The 24,833-nt window shown below is 35.7% G+C and overlaps 6 protein-coding genes across 8 annotated transcripts; 4 read left to right on the top strand and 2 right to left on the bottom strand.

Moving 5' to 3' along the window:
• Positions 1-55: 55 nt before the first annotated feature.
• LOC110763725 (uncharacterized) lies at positions 56-3,847 on the top strand. Its single transcript, XM_088246181.1, has 2 exons — positions 56-649; positions 1,022-3,847. The coding sequence occupies exons 1-2, from the start codon at positions 167-169 to the stop codon at positions 1,190-1,192; spliced, it is 654 nt and encodes a 217-aa protein (XP_088102307.1). The 5' UTR covers positions 56-166; the 3' UTR covers positions 1,193-3,847.
• Positions 1,401-3,862, bottom strand: LOC110763724 (mitochondrial outer membrane protein porin 2-like). Its single transcript, XM_021966565.2, has 6 exons — positions 3,725-3,862; positions 3,403-3,470; positions 3,222-3,332; positions 3,030-3,119; positions 2,341-2,549; positions 1,401-2,078 (listed from the first exon to the last, which is right to left on the bottom strand). The coding sequence occupies exons 1-6, from the start codon at positions 3,807-3,809 to the stop codon at positions 1,772-1,774; spliced, it is 870 nt and encodes a 289-aa protein (XP_021822257.1). The 5' UTR covers positions 3,810-3,862; the 3' UTR covers positions 1,401-1,771.
• Positions 3,863-4,745: 883 nt separating this feature from the next.
• On the top strand, positions 4,746-8,960 carry LOC110763685 (cyclin-like protein). Of its 2 annotated transcripts, none has more exons than XM_088246180.1 (4): positions 4,746-5,034; positions 5,566-5,836; positions 7,870-7,930; positions 8,160-8,960. In XM_088246180.1, exons 1-4 carry the CDS (start codon positions 4,967-4,969, stop codon positions 8,738-8,740), a joined length of 981 nt encoding a protein of 326 aa, XP_088102306.1. In that variant the 5' UTR covers positions 4,746-4,966; the 3' UTR covers positions 8,741-8,960. The 2 variants fall into 2 exon arrangements, with proteins under 2 accessions (XP_088102306.1, XP_088102305.1); XM_088246179.1 differs by having other exon boundaries at positions 7,867-7,930.
• A 1,295-nt stretch (positions 8,961-10,255) lies between these two features.
• LOC110763712 (protein ELC-like) lies at positions 10,256-10,927 on the top strand. The gene has a single exon (XM_021966555.1). It carries the CDS (start codon positions 10,256-10,258, stop codon positions 10,925-10,927), a length of 672 nt encoding a protein of 223 aa, XP_021822247.1.
• A 2,349-nt stretch (positions 10,928-13,276) lies between these two features.
• LOC110763690 (uncharacterized) lies at positions 13,277-17,010 on the top strand. Of its 2 annotated transcripts, none has more exons than XM_021966530.2 (13): positions 13,277-13,940; positions 14,059-14,139; positions 14,235-14,320; positions 14,409-14,515; positions 14,606-14,716; positions 14,898-15,007; positions 15,326-15,581; positions 15,667-15,744; positions 15,866-15,916; positions 15,995-16,084; positions 16,404-16,484; positions 16,624-16,686; positions 16,834-17,010. In XM_021966530.2, exons 1-13 carry the CDS (start codon positions 13,747-13,749, stop codon positions 16,858-16,860), a joined length of 1,335 nt encoding a protein of 444 aa, XP_021822222.1. In that variant the 5' UTR covers positions 13,277-13,746; the 3' UTR covers positions 16,861-17,010. The 2 variants fall into 2 exon arrangements, with proteins under 2 accessions (XP_021822222.1, XP_021822221.1); XM_021966529.2 differs by having other exon boundaries at positions 14,056-14,139.
• Positions 17,011-18,530: 1,520 nt separating this feature from the next.
• LOC110763687 (Radical SAM superfamily protein) lies at positions 18,531-21,286 on the bottom strand. The gene is made up of 7 exons (XM_021966527.2): positions 20,917-21,286; positions 20,718-20,828; positions 20,513-20,647; positions 20,301-20,405; positions 19,304-19,473; positions 19,089-19,188; positions 18,531-18,964 (listed from the first exon to the last, which is right to left on the bottom strand). Exons 1-7 carry the CDS (start codon positions 21,190-21,192, stop codon positions 18,728-18,730), a joined length of 1,134 nt encoding a protein of 377 aa, XP_021822219.1. The 5' UTR covers positions 21,193-21,286; the 3' UTR covers positions 18,531-18,727.
• Positions 21,287-24,833: the final 3,547 nt, after the last annotated feature.

Here is a 24,833-nt window from a genome sequence, read left to right as displayed (position 1 = left end):
ATTGCAGGATGGTGGTGTTGCCACGTGTAACTTATCTCCGCATACATAACCATAACTGGCGTTTTTAATGTTTCTGAATCAGTTCATGGAGTTTTCTGTTGCCACAACCCCCTTCAAAAAACATTTTTAAAGAAAACCCCGTACAGAAAAAGAATACAAGAGGGAAATGGAGCTAGCATCAAAATCAATGATTTCAAATTCCAAATTCTCCATACTAAATCCAAGAATCCCAAGTGGTAGAACCCAGATTGCTTCTTCAGTAAAATTTCCCACTACCCTAATCAAGAAAAACACAGAGGCTAGCTCTGGAGCCACAATGCCAACCATGTCTGAGATATTGGCCTCATCAAGAGCCCAAAACCTTGACCTTCAGCTCCAAACTCTAGGACCCTTTTTCAGAATCACAGCCAAGAGCTTGGAGACACAGAAGGAGCTTGGCAAGGCTGAGGGACTGATAAGGTTCTGGCTGAGTGGGAAAATCCTTCACTTGGAGTCAATCAGATTACAGAGAGAGACACTGGGGATGGAGAAGTCAATCTTTGGCATTGGCTTGTTCATTGGAGCTGTTGCCATTCGATACGGCTACGATTGTGGTTGCAGAACAGCTGAGTTGCTTGCCATCAATGACTCTGACATTTTCCACCACAAGGTTCTTTCTTTGGTTTCCTTATCATGTTTCTTCTGGTTTTATGCTGTTATTGGATGCTATAGCACTTTTTTCAGCCTTTAATTTTAATTCTCTGTACATCAATGGTGAAGCCTCTCATTTGCCTAAATTTCCAAGTATCCTTTATTTTGTGGATGAGATTGTTCTTTTAGTGATAAAGCTTGTTTTGAAGTGGATGGTAAGTGTACTTCTGGGAGCTAGTTTGTTGGTGTTTGGGGTGAAGATATTTGATAAGTTGCATTAAGGTTAAATAGCATTGTCAGAAATAAGTTGTAGAATTGATATGAGAAATGCACTGGACTGGATTACTTGACTTGATATTAAATCTGAACTGGTTGCTTATTTACTTTTCAGCTTGTCAGGTTCTATTCAAGAATCGGATTCAAGGCTGTGCATGAAGTAACTGGTTCGACGTTTGGAGACTACGCCCACATGTTGGTCTGGGGAGGAATCGGGACCAGAATGGATGCCAGTGTTGAAGCACTACTAATCAAATGGTGCACCAGGTTCAAATCTGGAAAGTGATTCGACCACAATCGATTGTTTGAGTTGTTTCTAATACATGCAAATTGCTGAATGTGATGGCTGGAACTTTGTACTGAAATGGAAGTGCTGTCTGAGCAATAAACATCAGTTTTCTTCAGCTGGTGTATTGATCTGAAGCAGAAGCACTGTTTTAGCCCCTTGGCTTCCATGTAGCCTAACTTGATGAGAAAGTTTTTGTGTTTCCCGGAGCTTCCCGCTGCCGTTCAATTCTGGGCTTGAACTAGATAATCAGACAAAAAAAGAAAAACTGGATGCTCTAAAGTATTTGTATGATGGTGCCAAGGCTCACATGAGGGGTACAATAAGTTCCAAGCCGCTGGCGATGCAAGAGTAGTTTAGATTTGATTGTAAGTGACTTCCTTTTTATATAAGAGTTTACAATTGTCTTTAAAATAATATGCATATTGCTTTAAAACACTAGTAGTAGAGCTGTTGAATCAGCAACTTTCTTGACTTGACAAAATCATAGAGATCTATTTGTGATGTCGCCCAACTGACAAATTATCAGCTGGGGGACAAAGAAATTGCTCCAGTGGCATATGAAAATTGAGAAATCATTTAAAGAACAAGAGAAAGTGCCAACCCAATTTTAGGAATCTTGTCAAGTGCCTTGGTGTTGAATTCACCAGATATAGCCAGGCATGACTTGGGTCTAACATTGTACCGTAGAACAGTCTTAAATTCTCCGTGATCGTCAAGTCTAGCTTTCACTACTGTTTGATGATCAACAGCATATGATCCCCCAACTGTCAAGGTGTTTCTCTTTGTTGACAGCTTTTGAGTGAACTCTACCACTGCTGCATGCTTCTTTTCTTTATCGAGATAAAGAACACATGATGCTGTTAGCAAGTCACCTTTGTTTGCCCTAAAAAATTTCACAACAGTAGGATATTAGTTTCATACTTTTCCCTTAGCACGGTGACATATGACTGTAATTCAAATCTGCACTTTGGCCTCCACAAAACTTATTATATTTGTTAAAAAATCTAGTTAACTGAACTTAACTATCATAATAGTTGTAGAGGTTCTCCCATGAAATGCTGCAGTTAGTATCGGAACTGTAATTTGAACTTATTATTGAATTTCTTTTTATTAATGTCATGTTACTTCAAAATGAAAAGACCTACAGAATTATTGAAGCATCAGAATTGAGACTCTTCATGTAAATGCCTGCACTGCACTTGGAGAAACAGCTAGAAGCAGTTTTGTACTGTGTCTCCATACCAAGGGCAATGCTTGAACTCCCTACAGCTGCTGAAAATGTTATTGCAGGGGACTTGTTCAAAGCCATGGATGTGGACAGAGCAGCATATTCTTGGCGTATTCGAACCCGGAGCTGAAATCAAGATAGGTGAGTTGTTTTTTAGTTCAGAATAGAAATTATTGTCGTGCAGGATAAGATAGGGTGACTAGTCCGTGTCTCTTCAAAAAACAATACATTCAAAGGTTAAGTGGCAAGTAGAAATATGTGTCCCGAGGAAATGAGCGATTTCTGTCACATAAATTTTCTTTTTCCTGTCACAGATTTTCTAACTAGAGCACCAATTCTTGTAGTGTTTCAAACCAAAAATGTCTCAAATAAAGGTTGGCAGAAGCTAGAAAGCTATTGTCCTCACAGTAGAAATTCTGAATTAGCAGTGACAATTTTCAATTTGTTTGAACTTTCTCACTAGTGATCAGCTGAGCCAGTACAAAAAGGTAATCATCTGAGCCATGATAAATTTTTAAGAGTTGTTTTCAGGTCAGAAGTAATCACAGCATGATTGAATATGTGTTCTTTTTTTTCCAGTATGCAATAATGAATGAAACCAAGTACCTTGCTTGATTGGTAATCAGGTAAGCTGAATGAAGCACTAGTCTTCGTGCTTGACAGAAACTTCTTATTTAAAGTGAGGGTTCCAGTAATCTGTCATAACAAGGGGAAATACAAAATGCTAAATACCAACGAAAAGATTGCAGAACTTTAAACTTTTGAGGTAACAGTAAGATTGTATACAGCCAAACCCACTTTTGAATCCGTATCAATTCGACAGTCAAAATTTGCATTCTTGTATGTGTATGCTCCTGCCACAGCTGCAGTTGAGCAACCTGGCTTCTTTGCCGCGGTTGAAGTAATTTTCTGAAAACAATCCAGAACATACTCAGTTTCTGTTTAACTGCTTGAAGGGAGTGACATGATAAGAACATACCACTCCACCATCACTGCGGGTTGTGAAGCTAAATTTCTGGCTCCTGGAATATCCACTGGTAAGCAAGTCTACCAAAAGAGGTAAGTTTACGACAAAACTCTAATAGGCTTCTTGCAATGCAAGACAAGAAAAATAGGACCATGTGTGTATTCAAAGTAAAGAAAACAAGAGAAAAAGAAACAAACATTGTTAGTGGGATATACAGAGAAAATCCACAAATCTTAAAGAGGAAAGAGATCCTACCCATTATTTTTCAGTAAGAGTTTAACAGATTAACATACATGAAAGACATAGAAATGTAGAGAAGAATTAAAGCGAGAACCTTTAGCTTTCTGACCAAACTCAGAGAAACATGGAGGTCCCTTGCTTGTGGGTTCGCTCTTGTTTTTGTGGTTAGACTTGCTCATTGTTCTTGGCGGAGACACCAATTGACCTTAGGAGACGACCAGAGCAAAAATAGAGAGTTCACAAAATTTTCCTGATCGACCTAACCAGACTTGTATAAATAAAAAAAATTCTTGGTTGACTTACTAGTTGGGGTTTCCAGTTGTCTTGTCAGAGCTCTGATTCTGTACTTTTGGTTTTGTCTCAATTGAGCAGAGGCTTCCGCGAATAAGGATTTTTCTCATTGTGCAGTGCAGACGTGGATGGCAGTTGGTTAGGGCGTTGAACCCATTGCATCTAAAATTGTTTAGTCATCTGATTATCTACATATTCGTTTTAATTTTATCTTTTTGCACATTTTAGATAACCAAACAACTTCAGGTCGAGATGATTTTCTCACAAGGATGATGTAAAATATAGATGTATTGATCACTTAAATACATTTTGGAGTAGCCTTAGAGCATCTCCAACCAATATATCAAATTGCCACATGAATATGAATGACAAAATTTGAAGGTTAAAGTTGCTCCAATCGAGTAGTCAAATCCTACATGAATTTGAAGGTGAAAAGAGATGTCAAAAATAACATATCAAAAAGCTTGATGTCAAATATTATTTTAATATTTTTTTGGTCATAGACCTCACTATCATTTACTCTCTTTTAAAACTTTATGCATCCTTTTGGCATTTCGGGTGAAGTTAAATTTTTTCCAAAGTGTCAAATTGCCACATAAGCTATCAAATTCAAATTGCATTTGACATCTCCCTCGGAGATATTCTAAGAAAGATATACACTTTTCTTACAAAACCCTACCTCACTATCATTTAACCTACAAAGAATTTAAAAGGTTGATAAAAACAAAAAAAAAAGTGATTGATTGATCGGCCCCTAAGATAATGTTTGATTGGTATAGTGGTATTTTTCTTTGAAATGTTAGAAGAGGACTCATGTTTGAATCCTCTCACTCATGTTTGAGCCAAAAAGCCAATGGGGCCCTGGCCCCACTAACAATCTGATCCTGCGGTCAAAATCGCATCTCTCACGCAAAATACAAACACCCGCAACTGATACGAAGCAACCCTAAGCTACGCTTCTCTGCCCACACTTCCAGTGATTCAGTCCTCTCTCTCTCTCTCTCTCTCTCTCTCTCTCTATCTCTTCCCCAATACCCACAACCCTATGTCGCGACGAGACAGTCGGGATTCCGACTCAAGACGACATCGTTCCAGATTTGACAGAGAACCCAGGTATCATTTGTCTCTGTATAACATGCGTGTGTGAATCAAATTTGGGACTTAAATGGGTTTAAGGATTTAATGCATTAAAACTGAGTTACTGCTCTAAAAGCTGTAGTGTTTTAGTGAATTTGAACTATGATGGTATTAACAAAACTTTTTATTCTGCGTTATTTTCTCTTTCAGTTTTGGCTTTATCAATTTATATGAGATGGATGAAGAACATTGGAGATTTTCAATAATAAAAAATTGAAAATATGTGAATTTAAGCTTGTATTTTTATGTGTTTTGTTAGATTTTAGAAGAAAAAAGATGTGGCCATAAATAATGCAAATCTTTCATTTTTATGCGTATTTTGATTAAAAGATTCTAGCTTTATGTGGTAAGGCTCTGCTTAAGTCTTCATTTAAGTTTGGGTTTGAAAGAGGTTATTTAAAAGTTGATTTGTCTCTGGTAAATGTCTGTAACATGGTTATAATGAGATAAGAATAGTTTGTTTTCAAGTAGAATGTCATTCTTAATGATTTTCATGGGTTTCCTTAGTCCTAAGAGGTCTAGGAGGGATGCAAAAGACGAAAAAGAGAGAGTCACCAGCAAAAGTAATTCGGAAAGTGCAAAGCAGTCTGACCAGGATCAGAAGCACCAGCCCAGGCTGCAAGATACATTGCCACTTGAATCCCCATTAGCAACTGACTCGAGGGTTGAAAATGGGGCATCCAGAAAAGATTCTGATAAGAAACCCAGTGGACATCTAGAAGGAACCAAACTCTCTTCTGATCCAACTGATGTACCCCGGTCGCGATCTTATTTTCAGGTAGGGTATAGATTTATGAATCTCATCAACTTGTTTTGCTTTTATTGTATAATGATGAGCTAATCTCTAGCACGCATATCATCTTCCGAATCCTGTGTTTCTAGGATTCTGATTCTACGTGTAGATCATCTTGTAAAATACTTATTGCTGAAGATATTTTAGCTTAGTGATAATAATTGTACTGTCTTGCAAAATTGTAAGTTACTGAATTGCAACTTGTGTTTATTTGTGTTTTTTGGGCTGTGTCTAACTTCAGAGTCTATGACAGGGGAAACCGTCTTCTGTATTTAATGTGTCCTTAGTCTGTATGCAGTAGGAACTGCCATAGGAGCTCATCCATTACATTCCAAAGTTGTGTGCGTATTTTTCCTCAGTTTAGAGCAATTTAGGAGGCTTAAAGTTGTTCACTTACATTTATGTGGGTTTATCATTAGGCATTAGCAGGTTGTAGTAAGTGATTGTTATTACTCTACATTTTATTATGTGGTTTAAGTGATTAACTTTTTCATCAAAATTAAAATATTTCTTACTAGATGAGTAGGCAGAACTGGACAAGAAACTACTGTAATTTTATTACGTTTCCTTTCAATTGAATTATAAGACATGCACAGGCAAGTCTAATATTGTTATATACAAGTATGAACTTGAAGGAATAGGACCGATCAAGAATCCCACTACATCAGCCCAGAAAAAAAGTTTTCATACACTGGATAGCAACCATATGAGTAAACTCAACAAAATTTCAGGTTTTCTAAGTCATGGTGGAAATAAGGTTTAAGCATGTCTTCCAAAAGTGTTTCATGTCAATTCAATTGAAAGGAAATGTAATGAAATTACAGTAGTTTCTTGTCCAGTTCTGCCTACTCATCTAGTAAGAAATATTTTACTTTTGATGAAAAAGTTAATCCCTTAAACCACATAATAAAATGTAGAGTAATAATAATCACTTACTACAACCTGCTAATGCCTAACGATAAACCCACATAAATGTAAGTGAACAACTTTAAGCCTCCTAAATTGCTCTAAACTGAGGAAAAATACGCACACAACTTCGGAATGTAATGGATGAGCTCCTATGGCAGTTCCTACTGCATACAGACTAAGGACACATTAAATACAAAAGACGGTTTCCCCTGTCATAGACTCTGAAGTTAGACACAGCCCAAAAAAACACAAGTTGCAATTCAGTAACTTACAATTTTGCAAGACAGTACAATTATTATCACTAAGCTAAAATATCTTCAGCAATAAGTATTTTACAGGATGATCTACACATAGAATCAGAATCCTAGAAACACAGGATTCGGAAGATGATATGCGTGCCAGAGATTAGCACTTCCGAATCCTGTGTTTCTAGGATTCTGATTCTATGTGTAGATCATCTTGTAAAATACTTATTGCTGAAGATATTTTAGCTTAGTGATAATAATTGTACTGTCTTGCAAAATTGTAAGTTACTGAATTGCAACTTGTGTTTTTTGGGCTGTGTCTAACTTCAGAGTCTATGAACCGTCTTCTGTATTTAATGTGTCCTTAGTCTGTATGCAGTAGGAGCTCATCCATTACATTCCAAAGTTGTGTGCGTATTTTTCCTCAGTTTAGAGCAATTTAGGAGGCATAAAGTTGTTCACTTACATTTTTGTGGGTTTATTGCTAGGCATTAGCAGGTTGTAGTAAGTGATTGTTATTACTCTACATTTTATTATGTGGTTTAAGTGATTAACTTTTTCATCAAAAGTAAAATAATTCTTACTAGATGAGTAGGCAGAACTGGACAAGAAACTACTGTAATTTTATTACGTTTCCTTTCAATTGAATTGACATGAAACACTTTTGGAAGACATGCTTAAACCTTATTTCCACCATGACTTGGAAAACCTGAAATTCTGTTGAGTTTACTCATATGGTTGCTATCCAGTGTATGAAAACTTTTTTTCTGGGCTGATGTAGTGGGATTCTTGATCGGTCCTATTCCTTCAAGTTCATCCTTGTATATAACAATATTAGACTTGCCTGTGCATGTCTTATAGCAGCACGATGAGCGTGGTAATGCCAGGCAAGTTGATCGAAGCTCTCGTCGTGGTTCAGCTGCCGGTGAGATCTCTTATCTTAATTTTTTATTCGATTATTAATCACCATTCCTTTTCACATGTTAAAATTTACATATCATACTGAAGAAAAAAGAAAGGGAAAACCCTTTCTTTTCCAGGTTCATGCTATTTTTCATCATAATCTATGCAATGTATGTATTTTATTTTTCTTGGGTTGGAAAATATCATTTGCAGTATCAGTAGCGTAATTTACTTTTCCTGTTCTATTTTAGAACGTGGATCGTGGAGGGATTCCAAGGATAGGCATGATGATAGGACAGTGAGCAAGACAACAACTAATGATTCACGGCCAAGAAATGAGAAACCCAAGGGGGATGAAAACAGGACCAGGCGCCATAATGGGTTCTTTGAAATGGAGGCTAATCCACCACCGGAAAGGAAAAGACCTGCATTCAGGGAGAAGAAGATTCCACTGGAGTCTGAAAATGATGACAAAACAACTGCAGAGACTGCAAAGTCAAACCTTCCTGATGCAGAAGGAAGTAGAAAAAGGGAGGAAAGAGGCAACAACCCACGCCACTTGGATAGATCTGAGAAGCAATTTGCAGGAGAGAGGTTGCCTTACAGGGGAGAGGCACAGCGGGGTTCCTTTCCTTCGAGAGAAAGGTACACTGATGGTGCCAGCCGCAACTATAGAGGAAGAGATAGATTCAGTGGGAGACAAGGGTTTCAATCTAGTGGTGGTCGTGGTGAGAAATGGAAGCATGATTTATATCACGAGGCCAACAGGAGCCCAACACCGAAAAATGAAGAGGATCAAATTGCAAAGGTGGAAACACTTTTGGCTTCATAGGATTGAATTGGCATGCAGATGGCACTAGGTCTTTTATCTGCATATTTGCATAGCTGTGTCTATTGTTTCTTTAGGTGTCCCTTTTGCATGTTTAAGGTACTTTCAATATAAGGTCTGTTTTATTGCTTTCTTTTGTTAATTGAAATTTCTTTTTGGGTAACCTGATGGGATTGCCAAAACATGTTAATGTTCTTATGAAATGGCTGAGTATTCTGTTCCACCCTCTTTTCTTTTCATTTATTTATTTACTTTAGAAATAGCAGCTTTTTATTTTTATTATCAACTGGCTTGGCTTTGGCTCCCTAGGCTATTCTCAAATAGCAGTAGGAAGTCTTCCCGGGGTACATTATAAATGCCAAATGAGTGACAGGATATTTCAAATAAAACTAACATGATATGAATCATCCCTTTACATGTGATATCAACCTAACCCCTATTTATGTCCAGAGAAAAACATTCAAATCAAAACCAGCAAATTCACAAGGATATTTAATTCATTAGGTTGTTTAGTAATGGCATCTTCTAGAGAATGCAATTTGGTTCATGCTTCTCTCGCCTTCCGCCTATAAGAATGTATGTTTTCAATGCAATAATTTTCTTTTTGGCAAGGGGAGAACCAGTAATTTTTCAACACATGACTAAAGTTATTAGCTTAAAATTTAATGCTTCTTTGTTTTGTTTTTTTTTTTTTTTTAATACTTGCAATTTCTATAGTTTTCTATAAATAAAAGTAAACATTAAATCATATAAACTACGCACATAAGGTGACACCACAATGGAAAAGTGCGCCAAACTCTTCCCCTCACCCCTAAGTGTACCCAGGTTCGATTCGTTAGTTTATAACTCCATTAACTAAAGTTATCAGCCGTCAAATTCAATTTTGATACATATTATTTGACATCTCCATTTAAAATGCTCTTAACTAAGTAAAAAAATTAAATATAAGATGATTATAGGCTTATAGGTTGAGTGGACATTAATTATTAGGTTACATTTGGATGGACAATGTTTTGTAGAGTAAAATCACATACAAATACATTTAATATTTTTCAAAGGCTACCTAGGCTAGAGCCCATGGTAGCCTTGTTACTAGTCCCCCCATGTTTTCGGGGTCAAATCATGTGTGTTTTTTTATATAAAATAATGGGCCAAAACATTCAACGTTTTTCATGCATGAAAAGAGTAAATTAGAATTTAACTTTTCTACACTTAATTATCTTGCGAAAACTTACCCATTTAAAAAATTCCTAAACTTCCACAGGTTACCCTAACTAATTGCATAAAACCTTTCAAAAGAGGAAAGGCAAAAAATTAAAATTAAAAAAAAAACCCTAATCTCTTCAGGATTCTTAGTCACCCAACATCTATATAAATCGACCTGACTTTGTCACCCTTTCACTATATTTTACTCATCACCATAACAAGAACTTCCAACGGCATAAATCTCTCACTATTTCATTATATTCTTCTCATCACCATAATAACCTTCTCTTCCTCCTTCGGCTAGCGCTTCCCATGGACCAATTGTCAGGATTGTGGTTTTATCAATCTCTCCTTCCGAAGCCAAACTTTACTCTTCAGCAAAAGCTCATTAAGCATGCAATTACTGAAATAGGGGAGGGCGACATTAATTACCCTATACAACACAGGCCCAGAATACTTACCGATGTTGTCCAGTTGCTCTTTCACATCCCTTCATTAGGTCTGACGAGGGGTAGGTTTCAAAAAGGAGAACCCGTCGTTTTGGTGATCAAAGGAACCATTCCCATCTTTTATAAGGGCCATCCTTACAAAACCCCAATCAAAATATGGGTTCCATTTGGTTATCCTAAGGACTCTCCGAAGGTGCGCGTTGTGGTCGAGGACCAAGCGATAATGTCAATCAAGTTACCTCATCCTTATGTCGACGCTGGAGCTGGTGGTCTAGTAAATGTGCCGTACATGCAGGCTTGGATCGAAGCACACTCAGAGAGAACTCTCACAGATCTGGTAATTAATATGTGTGAATGTTTTAGTGTAGACCCACCCGTTCGAGAAAAGGTGCTGCCGCAGCCGCCAGTCCCAGTACCCACGTTTCTCATTCCGCAGCCGCCTCAGGAGCAAGTGATGCAAGAGAGGGAGAGGCAGGAGGAAGGCAAGAGATGCAAAGGCAAGAGAGGCCGAGGTTGGGCTTGTGGTCTTCTTTGAATGTATTTTGTTCAATAGTTTATATTTTGTTTTGGTTCGTGAATTAATTGTTTCTTCCTATAATTGCAATTTCAGTTACTTTTAGTAGTGAATTGTTTAGTTTTACTTTTGTTTTTGACATAAACCCAAATCATAGAAAGATCACTAAATTTTACCAGAATTCGTTTCATTTCACGAATAATTTACCTCGTTTTCTTTGGAGAAAGGAGGAGGTATTTGGAGCAACAACCAGGACGAACCTAAAGCCAAGTATTCCCATTCCCAACGCACTGGTCCAAGTCCGACTTTGACGTAATCACTAACCCACCCAAAAACAAGATAAAATCGTATGTACGGACATGACCAGCTATGTGGCATCAAATTAACATGCGACACTTTTGAGTTATCAGTCACATCTATGTGGCCCCAAATTGAACCAACAAAATAAGTTAATAAAAAAATAAAAAAAATTTCCCTGTGCTAATTGAAAGGCTCATGCTTCAAGCTATGTTGTTAGTAAAAATTTAAGGCTTCAAATCCTCACTTTCATATTTCTTCAATGCTTTTTTTTTTTTTTGGTTAATTAAGTTTGTCAGTTGTTGTGCAACCCATTTGAACATTTCAAAAGCTTTTTAAAAAAAACTCTGATATTTTTCTGAATTTTCGGAAAAGATAACAACGTAGGAGAAAAATTGTGAAAGTGAAGAGAGAAGATGGTAAAGTTTTGATGCAGGGAAAGAAGGTGAGAGAAAAGCAGGTGATGTATAGAAGAGAGATGAACCTAGTACATGGTGTGCATTAATGTTTTCAAAAAGTATATAGTATTTTAAAATAAAATCATAACAGATGCATTTCTAATTCTTGTATTACTCATCATTCAATGATTGAGAAAGTGTGTCAAAATGTGTGACTCTCGATCCTGACCCTATATATGAATTTATGCGCTTCATCCCGTGATAATTGATGTTAGTGTCTCCTCCATCGTGTGGGCCATTTTTATTAATTATTATTATTAAATTTATCTCAAAGAAAGGTTCTGCGAAATGAAGAAGCACTAGCCTCAATTATTAAGGGATTAACCTCAAAATTAGAGCACGACTGCTGCAAAAGAAGCAAAAAAGAAAAATCTTGTTTTATTGCGTGGGAGTGAAGAAACGAACTTAAAAATGTGTTTCATTTAATCCTTAAATATCACCTTTTTTTTAATGTTTCTTTTCTTTTCTCATTCGTACAAAAAAAAAAACCCCCTGAATTTATGTAATTATAGACACTGCATTTGGAATATTATGTAGCCTCGGTCTTGAGCCAAGGCAGTCAGTGCGACCGGCCTGGGTCCCAGCTCAAGGGAGGGCCCCAAATTTTTTAAATTTTTTATATGGTCATATTTTGGTAACTAGTTATGTAGATATATATACACATCAATATTATCTTAAGTTGTTTTTAATGCACACCCAACTCAGATTCAATCCCAACATTATGCATCTTTTTTAATTTCTTTTTTATGTGAGTGCACGGTTCTTTTTAGTTCTTTACTTTTTGATTTTATCTTCAATCATTTCTTATATACACAAAATAAATTATATTTTGTGGGAGGTCTAAACTTTTTTCTATGGTTATAAAAGTTATATTTTTTAATATTCTACACACATGCGCAAATAAAATCAAATGATATTTCTTGTGTGTGGAGCTATAAATACATAGGATCTTCAACCATTTCTTATATACAAAAATTAAATTAAATGACACTTTGTCGAGCCTTAAACTTTTTTCTATGGTTATAAAAGGTTCCATATACACACGCGTGCAAATAAAATAAAATGATCTTTCTTGTGTGGAGCTATACATACACAGAATCTATTTTCGACACTGCCCTGAATCTTAAAAATTTCAGGACCGGCCTTGATATTATAGATTGGGTAATGGCTTCCAAGTCCTATAAGTAACATACTACCCTCTATTGAAAACCTAATTTCCCAACTGGATCCCTTCTTGCCTAACTACTAAATTACCAAATCAGATCAAAATCGAAGCTTCTTTCTTGTTTTTAGGGTGAATAGTTTTTGGGAAGTAATTTTCTGGGTTACTTTCAAATTTTTGTTTCTTTTTTTTAAGAAATAAGTTTACCGTTTTATCAATCCAACAAAGAAAAGGAAACATCTGGAAAAAAAAAAGGGAAACTATTTTACCCAAAAAAAAAAAAGAGAGTAAATTTTGTTAATAATATTTTTTTTATTTTTGGGAAAAAGGATTTAGAAACAATTTTTAGTTTTTTTATTATAAAAAGTTTCTCGAAAAGGCTTTAGAAACAATTTTTTACTCGAAATTAGAACTTTTATTTATTTATTTATAAAATCGTATTTTCTGAAATATGAAAACCTGTTCTTAATAGAACACCACCAAGCCGCCCCCAAATCAAAAACCTGAAAATTGAAGCGATGCGCAGCAGGACATTGCTTCCCGCCCAAATGACCGAGAGAGGAGGTGAAGCTGCCCAAAAGATTTACTATTTACGGCGTGTTTGGGTCCACTTGGCAATTTTGATTTCTTTTCTTGTTGAACTCGGAATGTTTGCAATTATTCCCTTTCAGACTAGGATTAGAAAACACAAACCAAACCTATATATATTCACCATATAAACAACAAGCTTCGTTTTCGATCTGATTTGGGAAGTTAGTATTTGTGTAAGAAGGGATTGAGGTTTGGTCCAGTTGGGATTGGGAATTTAGGGCTTCCTGATTCGAATTAAATTGAGGAATTCGTCCGTTCCAGGGAAACAAAATCCAAACTTTGCCTGCTAATTTACTCCCGAGAGTTGAATTCTCTCACAGGATTCATCGAACATGTCGAGAAGAGACAAAGCTCCTCCTTCAAGCTCCAGGAAGCGTAGCCAAAAAAGTAATGATATTTTGTTACGTAGAAGGGCTGGTAGAAAACCTGTACTTGCTGCTGGTGACGATGAGAGCTATGAAGAAGTGCCTCGGCCATCGCAACCAAAGCGACTTAACCATTACCTAGAAGTGTTGTATGAGAAAAGGTTCTTCCTTTCGAATTTTTTTTTTTTTTTTTTTTCTCTTTCTGTAACTCTCAGGGTTGTTATGTTGAATTTTCTTCGCAATAAATTTTGATGGGTTTCTTTGTTTTTGTTGAAGAAGAGGATCCAACCGAGAGGAGGCACTGGCTTCAATAATTGAGGTGTTAACTTGCAGATTAGAGAATGACTATCTGGAAGAGAAGTAAGCAGATTTTTATTTTATTTTCACAAATAGGTATTCTTGTTTTATTGCTTGAAAGTTGGAAGTATAACAGAAGCACCTTTGTTTTCTTGCAGTTTTGCTACCTTTCTATACAGGGGAGTCTTATATTCCCTTAAAGAAGGTTCTTCCAAAGAGAAGCAGCTAGCACTCCATGTTATAGGTTTGTCTAGCTCTGTCAAATAGCACATTTATGTGGGTTTCACATTTTTCTTGTAATGCTTCTGGGTCTCATTTTATCATGATTTTAGGTTTGGTGGCCATAATCATTTGTTGTGAAGAAAAACTCTCTGAAGCACGCAGAGAGTTGCTTCATGTACTTTCCAAGGCTCTAAAATCTGGAACCGCGACATCAAAGGTAGTTTAATACGCTTGATACGCACCTAAATTTTATTAATAGGACTTCTCCAAGATGTATGAATCTCAGACTAAAAATGTTTTTATGCAGATGTTGAATTGTTTGGCTATTGTGGGTTTTTTCGGTTCTACTAACTCAGAGGAGACTGAAAGTGCCATGCAAATTATTTGGGAGTTCATTGATCCTGAATCTGTCAATGATGTATGTGCACCTTTTAATTTTTTGTTTGGTACAATTTTTTTTTAACTTCACTTCACCAGTCCCTATTTAGTTTCTCAAGCATTTAGGTTATAAATTGTTACAAATGGTACCAATTTTTAGAATAAAGAGCTGAAGTTGGTTTTTATTTATTTATTTATTTAATTTTATAACTGTTTTTTAGGTCAACACAAAAAAGCATTCGCCAGAGGTTCTAGTTGCTGCAATATATTCTTGGCTGTTTCTTCTTACAAGCATGGAGGGATGGAGACTCAGCCACAACTCTTGGAATGGGTAAAATGTTAACTCAAAATAATCAGATATTCTTTTTCCAATTGTAACCTTTAATCAACTAAAATATATTTTCTAAAAAAATTCATGCAATATTTAAATAGTAGTTTTGAATGAAACTCTAAATTATTATTATTATTTTTTTAAGATAAAGGACATGGATGATAAATGCAATCTGTTTCTCTCTCTTTTTTGTTCCAGAAATCTTTTACTCCATAACTTGAATCATATGTCATGCATGATGCATATCAATCATTGACGATCCTTATAGATTGAATTATGTTATTATAGCACTGTTCTAATATAAGCAAATTGATACAGGGCCGTTTGCTACTTCTCAAACCTATTAGAGCACAGTGATAAATTAGTGCGTGTAGCAGCTTGTGAAGCGCTGGCCTTAATATATGAAACTGGAAATCTTGATAAGTTTTGGAAGGAAGCAAAGGATCACAGCAACTATTCACATATGCAACAATCACTGAGAGAAAATGTTTTAAAGAAATTAAAGTGTCTTTATTTGGACACTAGAAGTGAGAATATTACAAAAAAAGTCTGCGAAGTTGTGAATTATTTTGAGGTAATGGTCAATTTCATGTTTTCTTTTTTTCCTCTGCCAGTACATTAAGATAAAAACCTTAAAGAGTGATTTGTTCATATATCAGAGTTTTCAATGTTTGGGAACATCTTTAACAATCAATGGAAAAGACCTGAAGTTGTCATCATGGTACCAAATGATTCAGGTAATTGCATGTTTTATATTTCTTATTATTATTTGTTTATAAGTTTCAACATTTGTATGATTTGCAAAGTTTTCTAATTACTGTCTTATTTTTTCTGTTTTGAAAAATATTTTATCAACAGTTGCAGTTTTTGAAGAATTTTTTAAATGATGGATTCAAAACACATATGAAGGTTGGTTTTCCATCTTACTGATTTTCTCAGCATTCTTATTATTTTAAGTAGGAGTAACATTTTTTTTTTTTGGAACAGGAAAATGAGAAACTTCAACATTTGTTTGAATTCAATCCACGTAGAATAAAGAATTTAGGTCCAGAACTCTATGTATCTACCACTGATAAGGTTGGTAATCTCTCTGTATTTCTCTTAGTTTGATTTTTGCATCATCTTTGATAAATCTTAATGTTGAATTTGAAGTTTGTCAACTATATCATGTATGTACAATTTGGGCAGCACATTTCGTTTCTTTTGTTTCATATTGGAGATTTTTTTTACTTTTTTATATAGTGGTTGCTAAACTCAGGATATTTTTAGCCCATAATTTTGTTGAAGATATATCAACCATCATAGTTCATTGTCTATTGATATTTTAATCTTTTAAATGTATTGTGGTCAGTTTGAGGCATTATTGTTCTAATCCCCATTAAACTTAAATTTACAGATTACTGTCCGTTTCTTTTTACCTGAAGAAAGAAATGCTGAAACACTGACGAAGGAAAATAAAAAGAAAGAGAGAGTTTGGGTATGCTTCTATTTCTTTTGTTACGTTTGGACTGTTTTCTCCATAGGGCCAAAACTTTTGGATGAATATATAATTCCAAAAAGTAGTCCAATCCTTAACCAAACTGGGACATTTGCACTAACATTTGCATCATGTGCAGAGGAATTCTCTTCTGGAGAAGGCAAGAACACAATTAATGAGCAAGCATCGTCGCGTGTCAGAGGTAATACTCGCACTACTTTCCTTTGCTGACAGTTTAACCGTCTTGCAGTTATAAAAAGAAAATCGTGTATATTCCCCAAAAGTGCTTACCAAAATACTACCTTGAAATGTTGGGAGTACTTCTCACACATTACTCTTCTTTCTGCAGGAAATGAACTGCTGCGACTATGATTGACGGTGGAAGTGAGCACTTGCATGTTAAGTTTCATGGGTCTTATTTCTACATTTTAGGAGAATTAACCATTCTTTTTGGGTACAAGAATTGTTGTATACTTTATTTACTAGTATTACAATAAAGATATCTTCCGCTTATTATTATTTATCAGTCGCTTTTCATTCATTAAAGTTTATATATTCGACCTAAGAAGATTTAGTGGATTCTTAAAATGCTGAAGAAACGGCAGTTGGGCTTGAGACAATAAAGTCGAGCCATTCTGACCCTCCCATGGAAGTAGAGAAAACGTAGGAAGATAATTTGCCACCCTGTCCTGTATCTTGTTTTTTTAACTTTTGCTTTAGGCTCTCCCTTTGCATTGGACGGGCCTGTCTGTGTCCATGTTACACTTGGACTAACTTTATCAACATATTTTCAAGATTAATTTAGATGTTTAATCTGTCTCAATCCCATTACACAAACATCTGGGAACCATGGGAAAGATCTATCAGTCTTTTCCCTGTCTTCCCCTAGTGGCATACATCATGAACTGCATAATTATTAGTTAACCTCAATTAATCCCATATTCATTACCTTAAATGTACTAAGCCTGCAAACTGACCTATTATCCATACATAACGAAAGATTCTTACATATAACGGATATATACAATACACTTCTCACAATAAACTCCTCGAATGTCGGTTACCTGATCAATTATTATAAGAGAAATGTTACATGCATATGTCCTGAGTATAAGCATTTTTCGTACATAACAAGGCGTGCATGAAACTTTCTTCTATTAGTTTAGAGAATACCCATCTTAGGCCTAATTACAGCTGCAACAAATCTTAGCCTAAGGGGAAAATATGTTATCACCACAGGAACATTTCCACACCTGTGGATAGTACTCGTTCTCTACCAATGCCATTGCTCGGACTGATACTTGAACTGGCATGCAAGGCTCGCACTGGTTGCACTTTAAATGGCAAGTAGCCGGAAACGACCCTCTCCTTCCCTTTTTAACAATCCGTCGAGGCGGCTCATTCGGCATTGGCATCCCAACAACAGCCTAAACAAAATTGAAACATGGATTTAATATTTCACATTGCACCAGAAAAAGAAAAGGGTAAAGAGCAAAGTTACAGTGCAAAGCGTGGTATGAACTCACCAGTGAAGGTGATGGAGAGTTGGCTAAGTTGCTCGAGTGAACCAAGCAAGAGGAGATGAGCATGGTGAGCACGAGGGCAAACATTAACGTTCTGGGATTTGCTTCTTGTTGCATTTTTCTCAATTTGTTGTTTTTGCGAATTGAAAACCAACAGCAAAATACTCTCTGGGTTTCTATAAAAGCTTATTTCTTTTCTAGCTTTTTTTTCTTCTAGTTAAATTGAAATTGTTGAATTGGTCTGGTAGGGTGAGTGAGTGTGATGCTGCAGTGGTTGAAACATTTTTCTGAAGTAGTCAAGATGCTCCGCACGTGTTAGTTCTGAGAGAAGCAGGGTGGTCACGTGCATATGACAACACGCCATGCTGGTTTGGTATTTTTGAGAAGCAGAGAGGAATTCATCCTTGAAATCCAGCCGTTCATGTTTGATTCTTACGCACTGATCAAAACTGTATCATTAACGTTCATGTCAATATCTACAACCACCCAAAACCCACACATTTGGTGAGATAATTGGAAAAAGTTCAAAGAAAAGGTTTTAGGTGTATCTAGTGAAGATTTTAAACTAATAGGATGAAATTACAAAAGAAATTTTGCTTCTGCAACCACAAAAATAACAGAATGAATTACAAAGTTGTCAAAATTACAAGAAGACAAATTGTCCTGCAGAGCAGTGTTGATTACTTTGATGGCATTACACCTCCTGTGGCAAGAAGAGACCTATCTGGCCTGAAGATCTTCTATATCAGTTAAGAGAACTGTGTTCTCAATTGACCTCTTGTTCACAACCAACTGCCCACATGCTCCACTTATGTCCTGACCCATTTCCTTACGAACTGTTGTTCGGATGCCATAAGTACCTCGTAAGATTTTCTGGAAACTCGATACTTTCTCTTCGTTACTGGTGCTGAACTTACTCAGATCACCAATTGGATTAAAGGGTATTAGATTAACCACCTGTGTGACCGGAAACAACAAATGCAACATTTATTTATTGGGATATGATACACAAAGATACACGCACACAAAAAAGGGAAATAGAAATTCATCAAATGCTGCCAGTTCAGAGATAAAAACACACCACTTGAAATGTCTCTAGCAATTTCCCGAGCTGGTGTGCATTTTGCTCTTCATCATTCACTCCATCAAGCATTATGTACTCAATGAAGATCTTTTGCTGACTGAAGATTAAGGGCAACAGTGAGATTCTCTAGGAAAATGACAGTCAAAGTGTAGTTGTAAAGACACAAAAGCTAAAATAATTTACTAAAAGCATGAGGTGTAACAAAATTTTACGTGTTCTTTTGATATTCTTGTAGTGTATCCATAAGCTTTACTAAAGGAAAAGCTCGAGCTGCAGGCATTATCTGACAACGAATTTCTTGTACAGGGGCATGCAGTGAAACTGCTAAATTCAGCCCTGGAAGGTCAATATGAAGCTTTTTGATAGCATGAATAATGCCAACCTACAGAAGATTAGATGCACAACTGATAGACCAGTAAGCCAAACGTTTCTAGCACTTGAGAACTATTTCATAAGACTACTGCAACTATGATTCATTTCCATGCAACTGAAGACTTAGGAGAGCTTTGTACTACGTAATTACTTTCCATCTGCCATATAAAAGGAAAAGTGGCAGGGAAGGGATTGCATCTTAAGTTTCATCCATGGAGGTCCCCAATCCAGGCCATCATAGAAAAAACTAATTATGTAACCATATCTTCAGTTAAAGGGAAACGCTTTACCCATTCTGCCCCACTCTAAGAAGCCTGTATGTTATTGGTCCACAAACTCTAGACAAAATATCATGAACTAACAACAAGAAAAAAAAAATTACAAAACCTTGATTATAGAAGCATATAGAATGGTATGAGAAATTTATTAAATCCATCATATCCAAAGGCCTAGAACAATGGAGTGGTCTAAGTTTTGTTAGTGACTTCCAAGACAACTGTAATAATGGTGGGAATACATTTTTCATGGACAGAACCAAAAGAAATATGATATAACTTTAACCAAAAGTTGAGATTAACTGGGCTTATCATCAGTGTTTTAGTCTAGCTAATCTCACTTCTCAAAATAATGTTCCCTCATGAAAGAGTCCCTTGAATGGAAAATCAAGTAGCCAAACATAAAGCAGCTTTCTAAAGAACTTAATTGCATGAAACCTTAACTTCATGCATTTCCAGAGAGGATGGGGGAATTTTCTTACGAACCCTTTGAATACTGATTAGAAAAAAAAATAAAAAATCATAAAGAATCTTATACATAATAGCAGTTTGCAATGCGCACCGTGGACACAGTAATTTTCTTTGGCGACAAATGAAATGGTGGTCCAGTCATGACATGAATCGCTTCCACTAAGGCGCCATAGTTATTCAATGGTTCCCCCATTCCCTGACAAAAGAACCAAAGTTTTGAAAAGATCACTTATTTCTTCCACATACATAACAAATCATTCCAATAGAAACAAATAAGTAAGCAAGTAAAGATCAAGAAATTACCATGAAAACAACATTGCGTATAGGCGAAATACGAGAAGCATGAACCAGTTGCTCCACAATCTCCCCCGAGGTCAGATTACTCTTAAACCCCATACTCCCAGTGGCACAGAATGTGCAACCCATTTTGCAACCAACCTATTAACATCAACAGAAACATTCAAAAGCAAGCATTTTTAACAAAAATCAAAATTTCAAAACTCAATACCTGAGATGATACGCACAAGGTGGATCTCATTCCACCAGGGCGGGGCTTCCCATTGTACTTTCCCAAGCGGGTATCGTACCTCATAATCACAGCCTCCACAAGAGCCCCATTCTAATAAAAAACAACAAACAATGCGTAAGTCTCTCTCATTTAAGCATTTTATCAAATGGGTTGTGTGCAAAAGGAGAAAAGCGCAAACCTGGAGCTTTATAAGGAGCTTGGTGGTGAGTTGGTCTGAGGAATTCATGGCCGAGTGGACACAGGAGGTAAGGGTTTTGAACTTTGAGGTTAGAAGAGGGTACGCGGCGGAGGGTAAAGACGGAATTTGGTCCAATTGGGCGTCGGGGTTTTGGATCACCTGCTTCCATATGTAGGGGATAAAGCTGGGCTTGACCCCGGACTTTTCCAGTTCTGATTTCAGCTCTCCCGCGTCGAAGATTGATCGAAACGACATCGTATTTTTTCCACTTTGCATAATTTTGAGCGTCGGCTGGGTGTTGCAGTGGCGGGGACGAAGTGTTGCTTATGGCTCTGTTGTGAAATCGTGCATGGAAAAGCGTTTGAAGAACTCCGAAACGACGTCGTGTGTACAACTTTTACTTATATAATATTGTCCTTGTTGATAAGATGATCAAAACGCCGTCGTGGCGAACTTTAGTTCTTAAGATTTATGTGCAAATATATTGAAAAAATATAATAAATGAAAATCGAAATTACGTGTTTTTAATCATATAAAAATTAACGTGTTTTTAAGAAATGCTAGGCTAGTTGGTTAGGGCAGTGAGCTTATTAAGTTCACCCAAATTGGAGTCACCCTCATATTAATTTAGAGTAATTTAGATTATCGCTTATATTTATAAAAATAAAAATAAGATAATATCAAAGCACACAAAAACCTAAAGCATAATAAACAAAGAATTTGAACTCTTTTTACATATAACATTCACTTAGAAATTTAGAAAATGGTTTATTTCTGTTGGAATTTTAGTTCACAATAAGAAAAGAATTATATATTGTCATATCTCATATGTTATCTTCCAAAACATGTATATATTTGACAAGGCCTCTAAAAGTGTTGTGTTTGACCATAATACTACATTGTGGGTGTAGGTATATGTACAATAATAGAAATGAGAAATGCTAGCTATCTTCTCTTTTGTACATTCTTTATCATTTGCTCATCATTAGGCTCGAAAAATGTCTCATCTAAACTACACTTTAAACTATTTCAATCATCATTTAACATTGCAAAATGAAAAGGAAAATGAATACGGCATAAGGCACTACTACAAAAATCGAAATAGACGACGGTAATCCACCGTCGTGTATTCGGTTTTTCAACCGTCGTGAAATCGACTGACATCTTTTGATGCATAAAACCACGACGGTAAATCCCCGTCGTCTATTATTTATAAAGACGACGCTTTTACTCAAAACTGTCGTCTATTATATATAAATAGACGACGCTTTTACTCAAAACCGTCATCTTTACTTCATAATAGACGACCTTTTTTATAAAAAAAACCGTCATCTTTACTTAATAATAGACGACCCTTTTTATAAAAAAACCGTCGTCTTTACTTCATAATAGACGACCATTTTCATATAAAAAGGGTCGTCTTTACATATAATAGACGACGTTTTTTTTAAGAACTTTCGTCTATTTGATGTAAAAACGATGGTTTTTGTTAAAGAACTATGTTTTATTATATCCAAAGACGTCGGTTTTATTAAAAAGCCATCATCTATTAAATGTGAAGACGATGATTTCTTGAAATATTGTCGTCTATTAACTCTAAGACAACGATTTTTTAGTAAAACCGTCGTTGATTGTATATAAAAAAGATGTTATGGTGTTAAAAGAGGTCATTGATAATATATACAGATGATGGTTTTTCCAATAAAACCATTGTTTTATTATCTTTAGTTTTTTGAAGAGTCAATAGTTATTACATAGTCAACCAATCTTTATTCTATTACATACATACTTCCTACCTATAATTAGAAATAACGGAGCTCACAAATTCTACTAATTTGATTTTAACTTCATCAATTTGTTCTTGGGTTGACTTAGCTTTGCCTTCTTGCACATTTTCCAAGTTGTTGGTGTCGGAAAAGGAAAGACCTGCACGAAAGAGACCCCAATACTCTTAAACATAAACTTGTTTAGTAATAACCTAACCTAGCAAAAAGATCTATGCAGCTCTAGAATGACAGCAGAACACAATTGGCATAATTGGCAAAGTACCTGTTCTTGTGGTGGCACCATAACAAATGAAAAATCAGAGATTCAGAAAATTAACAATGAAATTTCAAAATAATTAAAGTAAACAACAAAAACAAAAAGTATTTTGGACCTGATGATGTTGTCGGTCCAAAAACAAACGGATCTAGTGAGGGATGGGTATGTTTTGCCTCATCTTCTTCGTCAGCTTCTTCTTGATTACGAAGGCCTTGTGGGACGGCTGTGCATATTTATAAAAAAACCCAAATGAGAAACTCACTTAAATCCCACGAAATTAGCACAATACATGAACAAACATATATATATATATATACCGATTTCCATAAGTCTTTCTAGATTGAGTCGCTGAGTTTGATGAGCGAGTTGAGTGCCTGAGAGCGAGATCTTCTTTGAAGAAAGTGAAGGTCGAGATCTTTCAAATCAAACCTTTCAACCAGCTTTGATTCTCAAATACAGAACCTCCCTCTACATCTTATGGATCTACGAACACCTCAATCTCTCAACTCCTTCATTGATATCGATTTTTTGATGATTTTGTAGAGAGTTTCATGAGGGTGTTTTAGAGAGTGCAGGAGGGTTTCAAGGAGGGAGAGATAAGGTTTTCAGAGACGGGGGAAAATCTGAAAAATTTGTCGAGCGCGAATTCACTTAAGTAGCCTTTTTTTAGCGTGTTTTAAAAGACGAAGCTTGTTAATGAGAGATAAGGTTTTCAAAGACAGGTGAAAATTTGAAAATTTATCGAGCGCGAATTCACTTAAGCGGCCAATTTTTAGCGTGTTTTAAAAGACGACGCTTTTTATAAAAAAACCGTCATCTTAACATATAATAGACGACCCTTTTTTTTAAAAACCGTCATCTTTACTTCATAATAGACGACCCTTTTTTTTAAAAAGCGTCATCTTTACTCCATAATAGGCGACCCTTTTTTTTAAAAAACCGTCGTCTTTACTTCACAATAGACGACCCTTTTTTTATTTATACTTTCATTAAATACAACATAAGATTTTGTGGTATCCACTAGTGTAAATATTTTAAATTGAAGATCAAATTGAGTCATTGTATTCATATAGGGTCAAGGAGTGTAGCTGTAAAAAATCATCAAAATCGGAGTTAAAATAACCATTAAATCTTGATTTTTCGTTTATAACCGTCGAAATGTTTTGTCCCATTACTTGATCTCTGATTTTTTTTTTTTCCGATTTTTGGCGTATATGATCTCGATGTGTAAACAAACAGGTTTGACGGTTGGATCGTTGAAATTAGTTTCGTAGAATGCGTATGCCATCAAAACAATATATTCACTAACAATTAAGAGTTTATTTATACTTTTATTAAATATAACATAAGATTTTGTGGTATCCACTAGTGTAAATATTTTAAATTGACGATCGAATGCAGTCATTGTATTCATATAGGGTCAAGAAATCATCAAAATCAGAGTTGAAATAACCGTTAAATCTTGATTTTTCGTTTATAACCGTCGAAATGTTTTGTCCTGTTACTTGATCTCTTATTTATTTATTTTTTTCCGATTTTTGGTGTATATGATCTCGAAGTGTAAACAAACAAGTTTGACGGTTGGATCGTTGAAACTAGTTTCATAGAATGCGTATGCCATCAAAACAATATATTCACTAACAATTAAGAGTTTATTTATACTTTCATTAAATATAACTTAAGATTTTGTGGTATCCACTAGTGTAAATATTTTAAATTGACGATCGAATGCAGTCATTGTATTCATATAGGGTCAAGAAATCATCAAAATCAGAGTTGAAATAACCGTTAAATCTTGATTTTTCGTTTATAACCGTCGAAATGTTTTGTCCCGTTACTTGATCTTTGATTTATTTATTTTTTCCGATTTTTGG

The sequence above is a fragment of the Prunus avium genome, chromosome 8 (assembly GCF_965620075.1).
Source record: "Prunus avium chromosome 8, drPruAviu1.hap1.1, whole genome shotgun sequence".
In the NCBI taxonomy this organism is placed as follows: Eukaryota; Viridiplantae; Streptophyta; class Magnoliopsida; order Rosales; family Rosaceae; genus Prunus; species Prunus avium.
Note: the sequence above shows the minus strand (reverse complement) of the source record. Positions and strands in the feature narration are given on the sequence as shown.

Coding starts and splice junctions, on each gene's coding strand:
- LOC110763687 (XM_021966527.2), bottom strand. CDS start 21,192: ATGCAAAGTGGAAAAAATACGATGTCGTTTCGATCAATCTTCGACGCG. Junction 20,829..20,916: donor AGCTCCTTATAAAGCTCCAG/GTTTGCGCTTTT, acceptor GTTTTTTATTAG/AATGGGGCTCTTGTGGAGGC. Junction 18,965..19,088: donor TGCTAGAGACATTTCAAGTG/GTGTGTTTTTAT, acceptor CCGGTCACACAG/GTGGTTAATCTAATACCCTT.
- LOC110763685 (XM_088246179.1), top strand. CDS start 4,967: ATGTCGCGACGAGACAGTCGGGATTCCGACTCAAGACGACATCGTTCC. Junction 5,035..5,565: donor AGATTTGACAGAGAACCCAG/GTATCATTTGTC, acceptor GGGTTTCCTTAG/TCCTAAGAGGTCTAGGAGGG. Junction 5,837..7,866: donor GGTCGCGATCTTATTTTCAG/GTAGGGTATAGA, acceptor CATGTCTTATAG/CAGCACGATGAGCGTGGTAA.
- LOC110763712 (XM_021966555.1), top strand. CDS start 10,256: ATGGACCAATTGTCAGGATTGTGGTTTTATCAATCTCTCCTTCCGAAG.
- LOC110763725 (XM_088246181.1), top strand. CDS start 167: ATGGAGCTAGCATCAAAATCAATGATTTCAAATTCCAAATTCTCCATA. Junction 650..1,021: donor CTGACATTTTCCACCACAAG/GTTCTTTCTTTG, acceptor TTTACTTTTCAG/CTTGTCAGGTTCTATTCAAG.
- LOC110763724 (XM_021966565.2), bottom strand. CDS start 3,809: ATGAGCAAGTCTAACCACAAAAACAAGAGCGAACCCACAAGCAAGGGA. Junction 3,471..3,724: donor GTTTGGTCAGAAAGCTAAAG/GTTCTCGCTTTA, acceptor CTCTTTTGGTAG/ACTTGCTTACCAGTGGATAT. Junction 2,550..3,029: donor CTGATTACCAATCAAGCAAG/GTACTTGGTTTC, acceptor TCTTGATTTCAG/CTCCGGGTTCGAATACGCCA.
- LOC110763690 (XM_021966529.2), top strand. CDS start 13,747: ATGTCGAGAAGAGACAAAGCTCCTCCTTCAAGCTCCAGGAAGCGTAGC. Junction 14,717..14,897: donor ATCCTGAATCTGTCAATGAT/GTATGTGCACCT, acceptor ACTGTTTTTTAG/GTCAACACAAAAAAGCATTC. Junction 15,917..15,994: donor GATTCAAAACACATATGAAG/GTTGGTTTTCCA, acceptor TTTTTGGAACAG/GAAAATGAGAAACTTCAACA.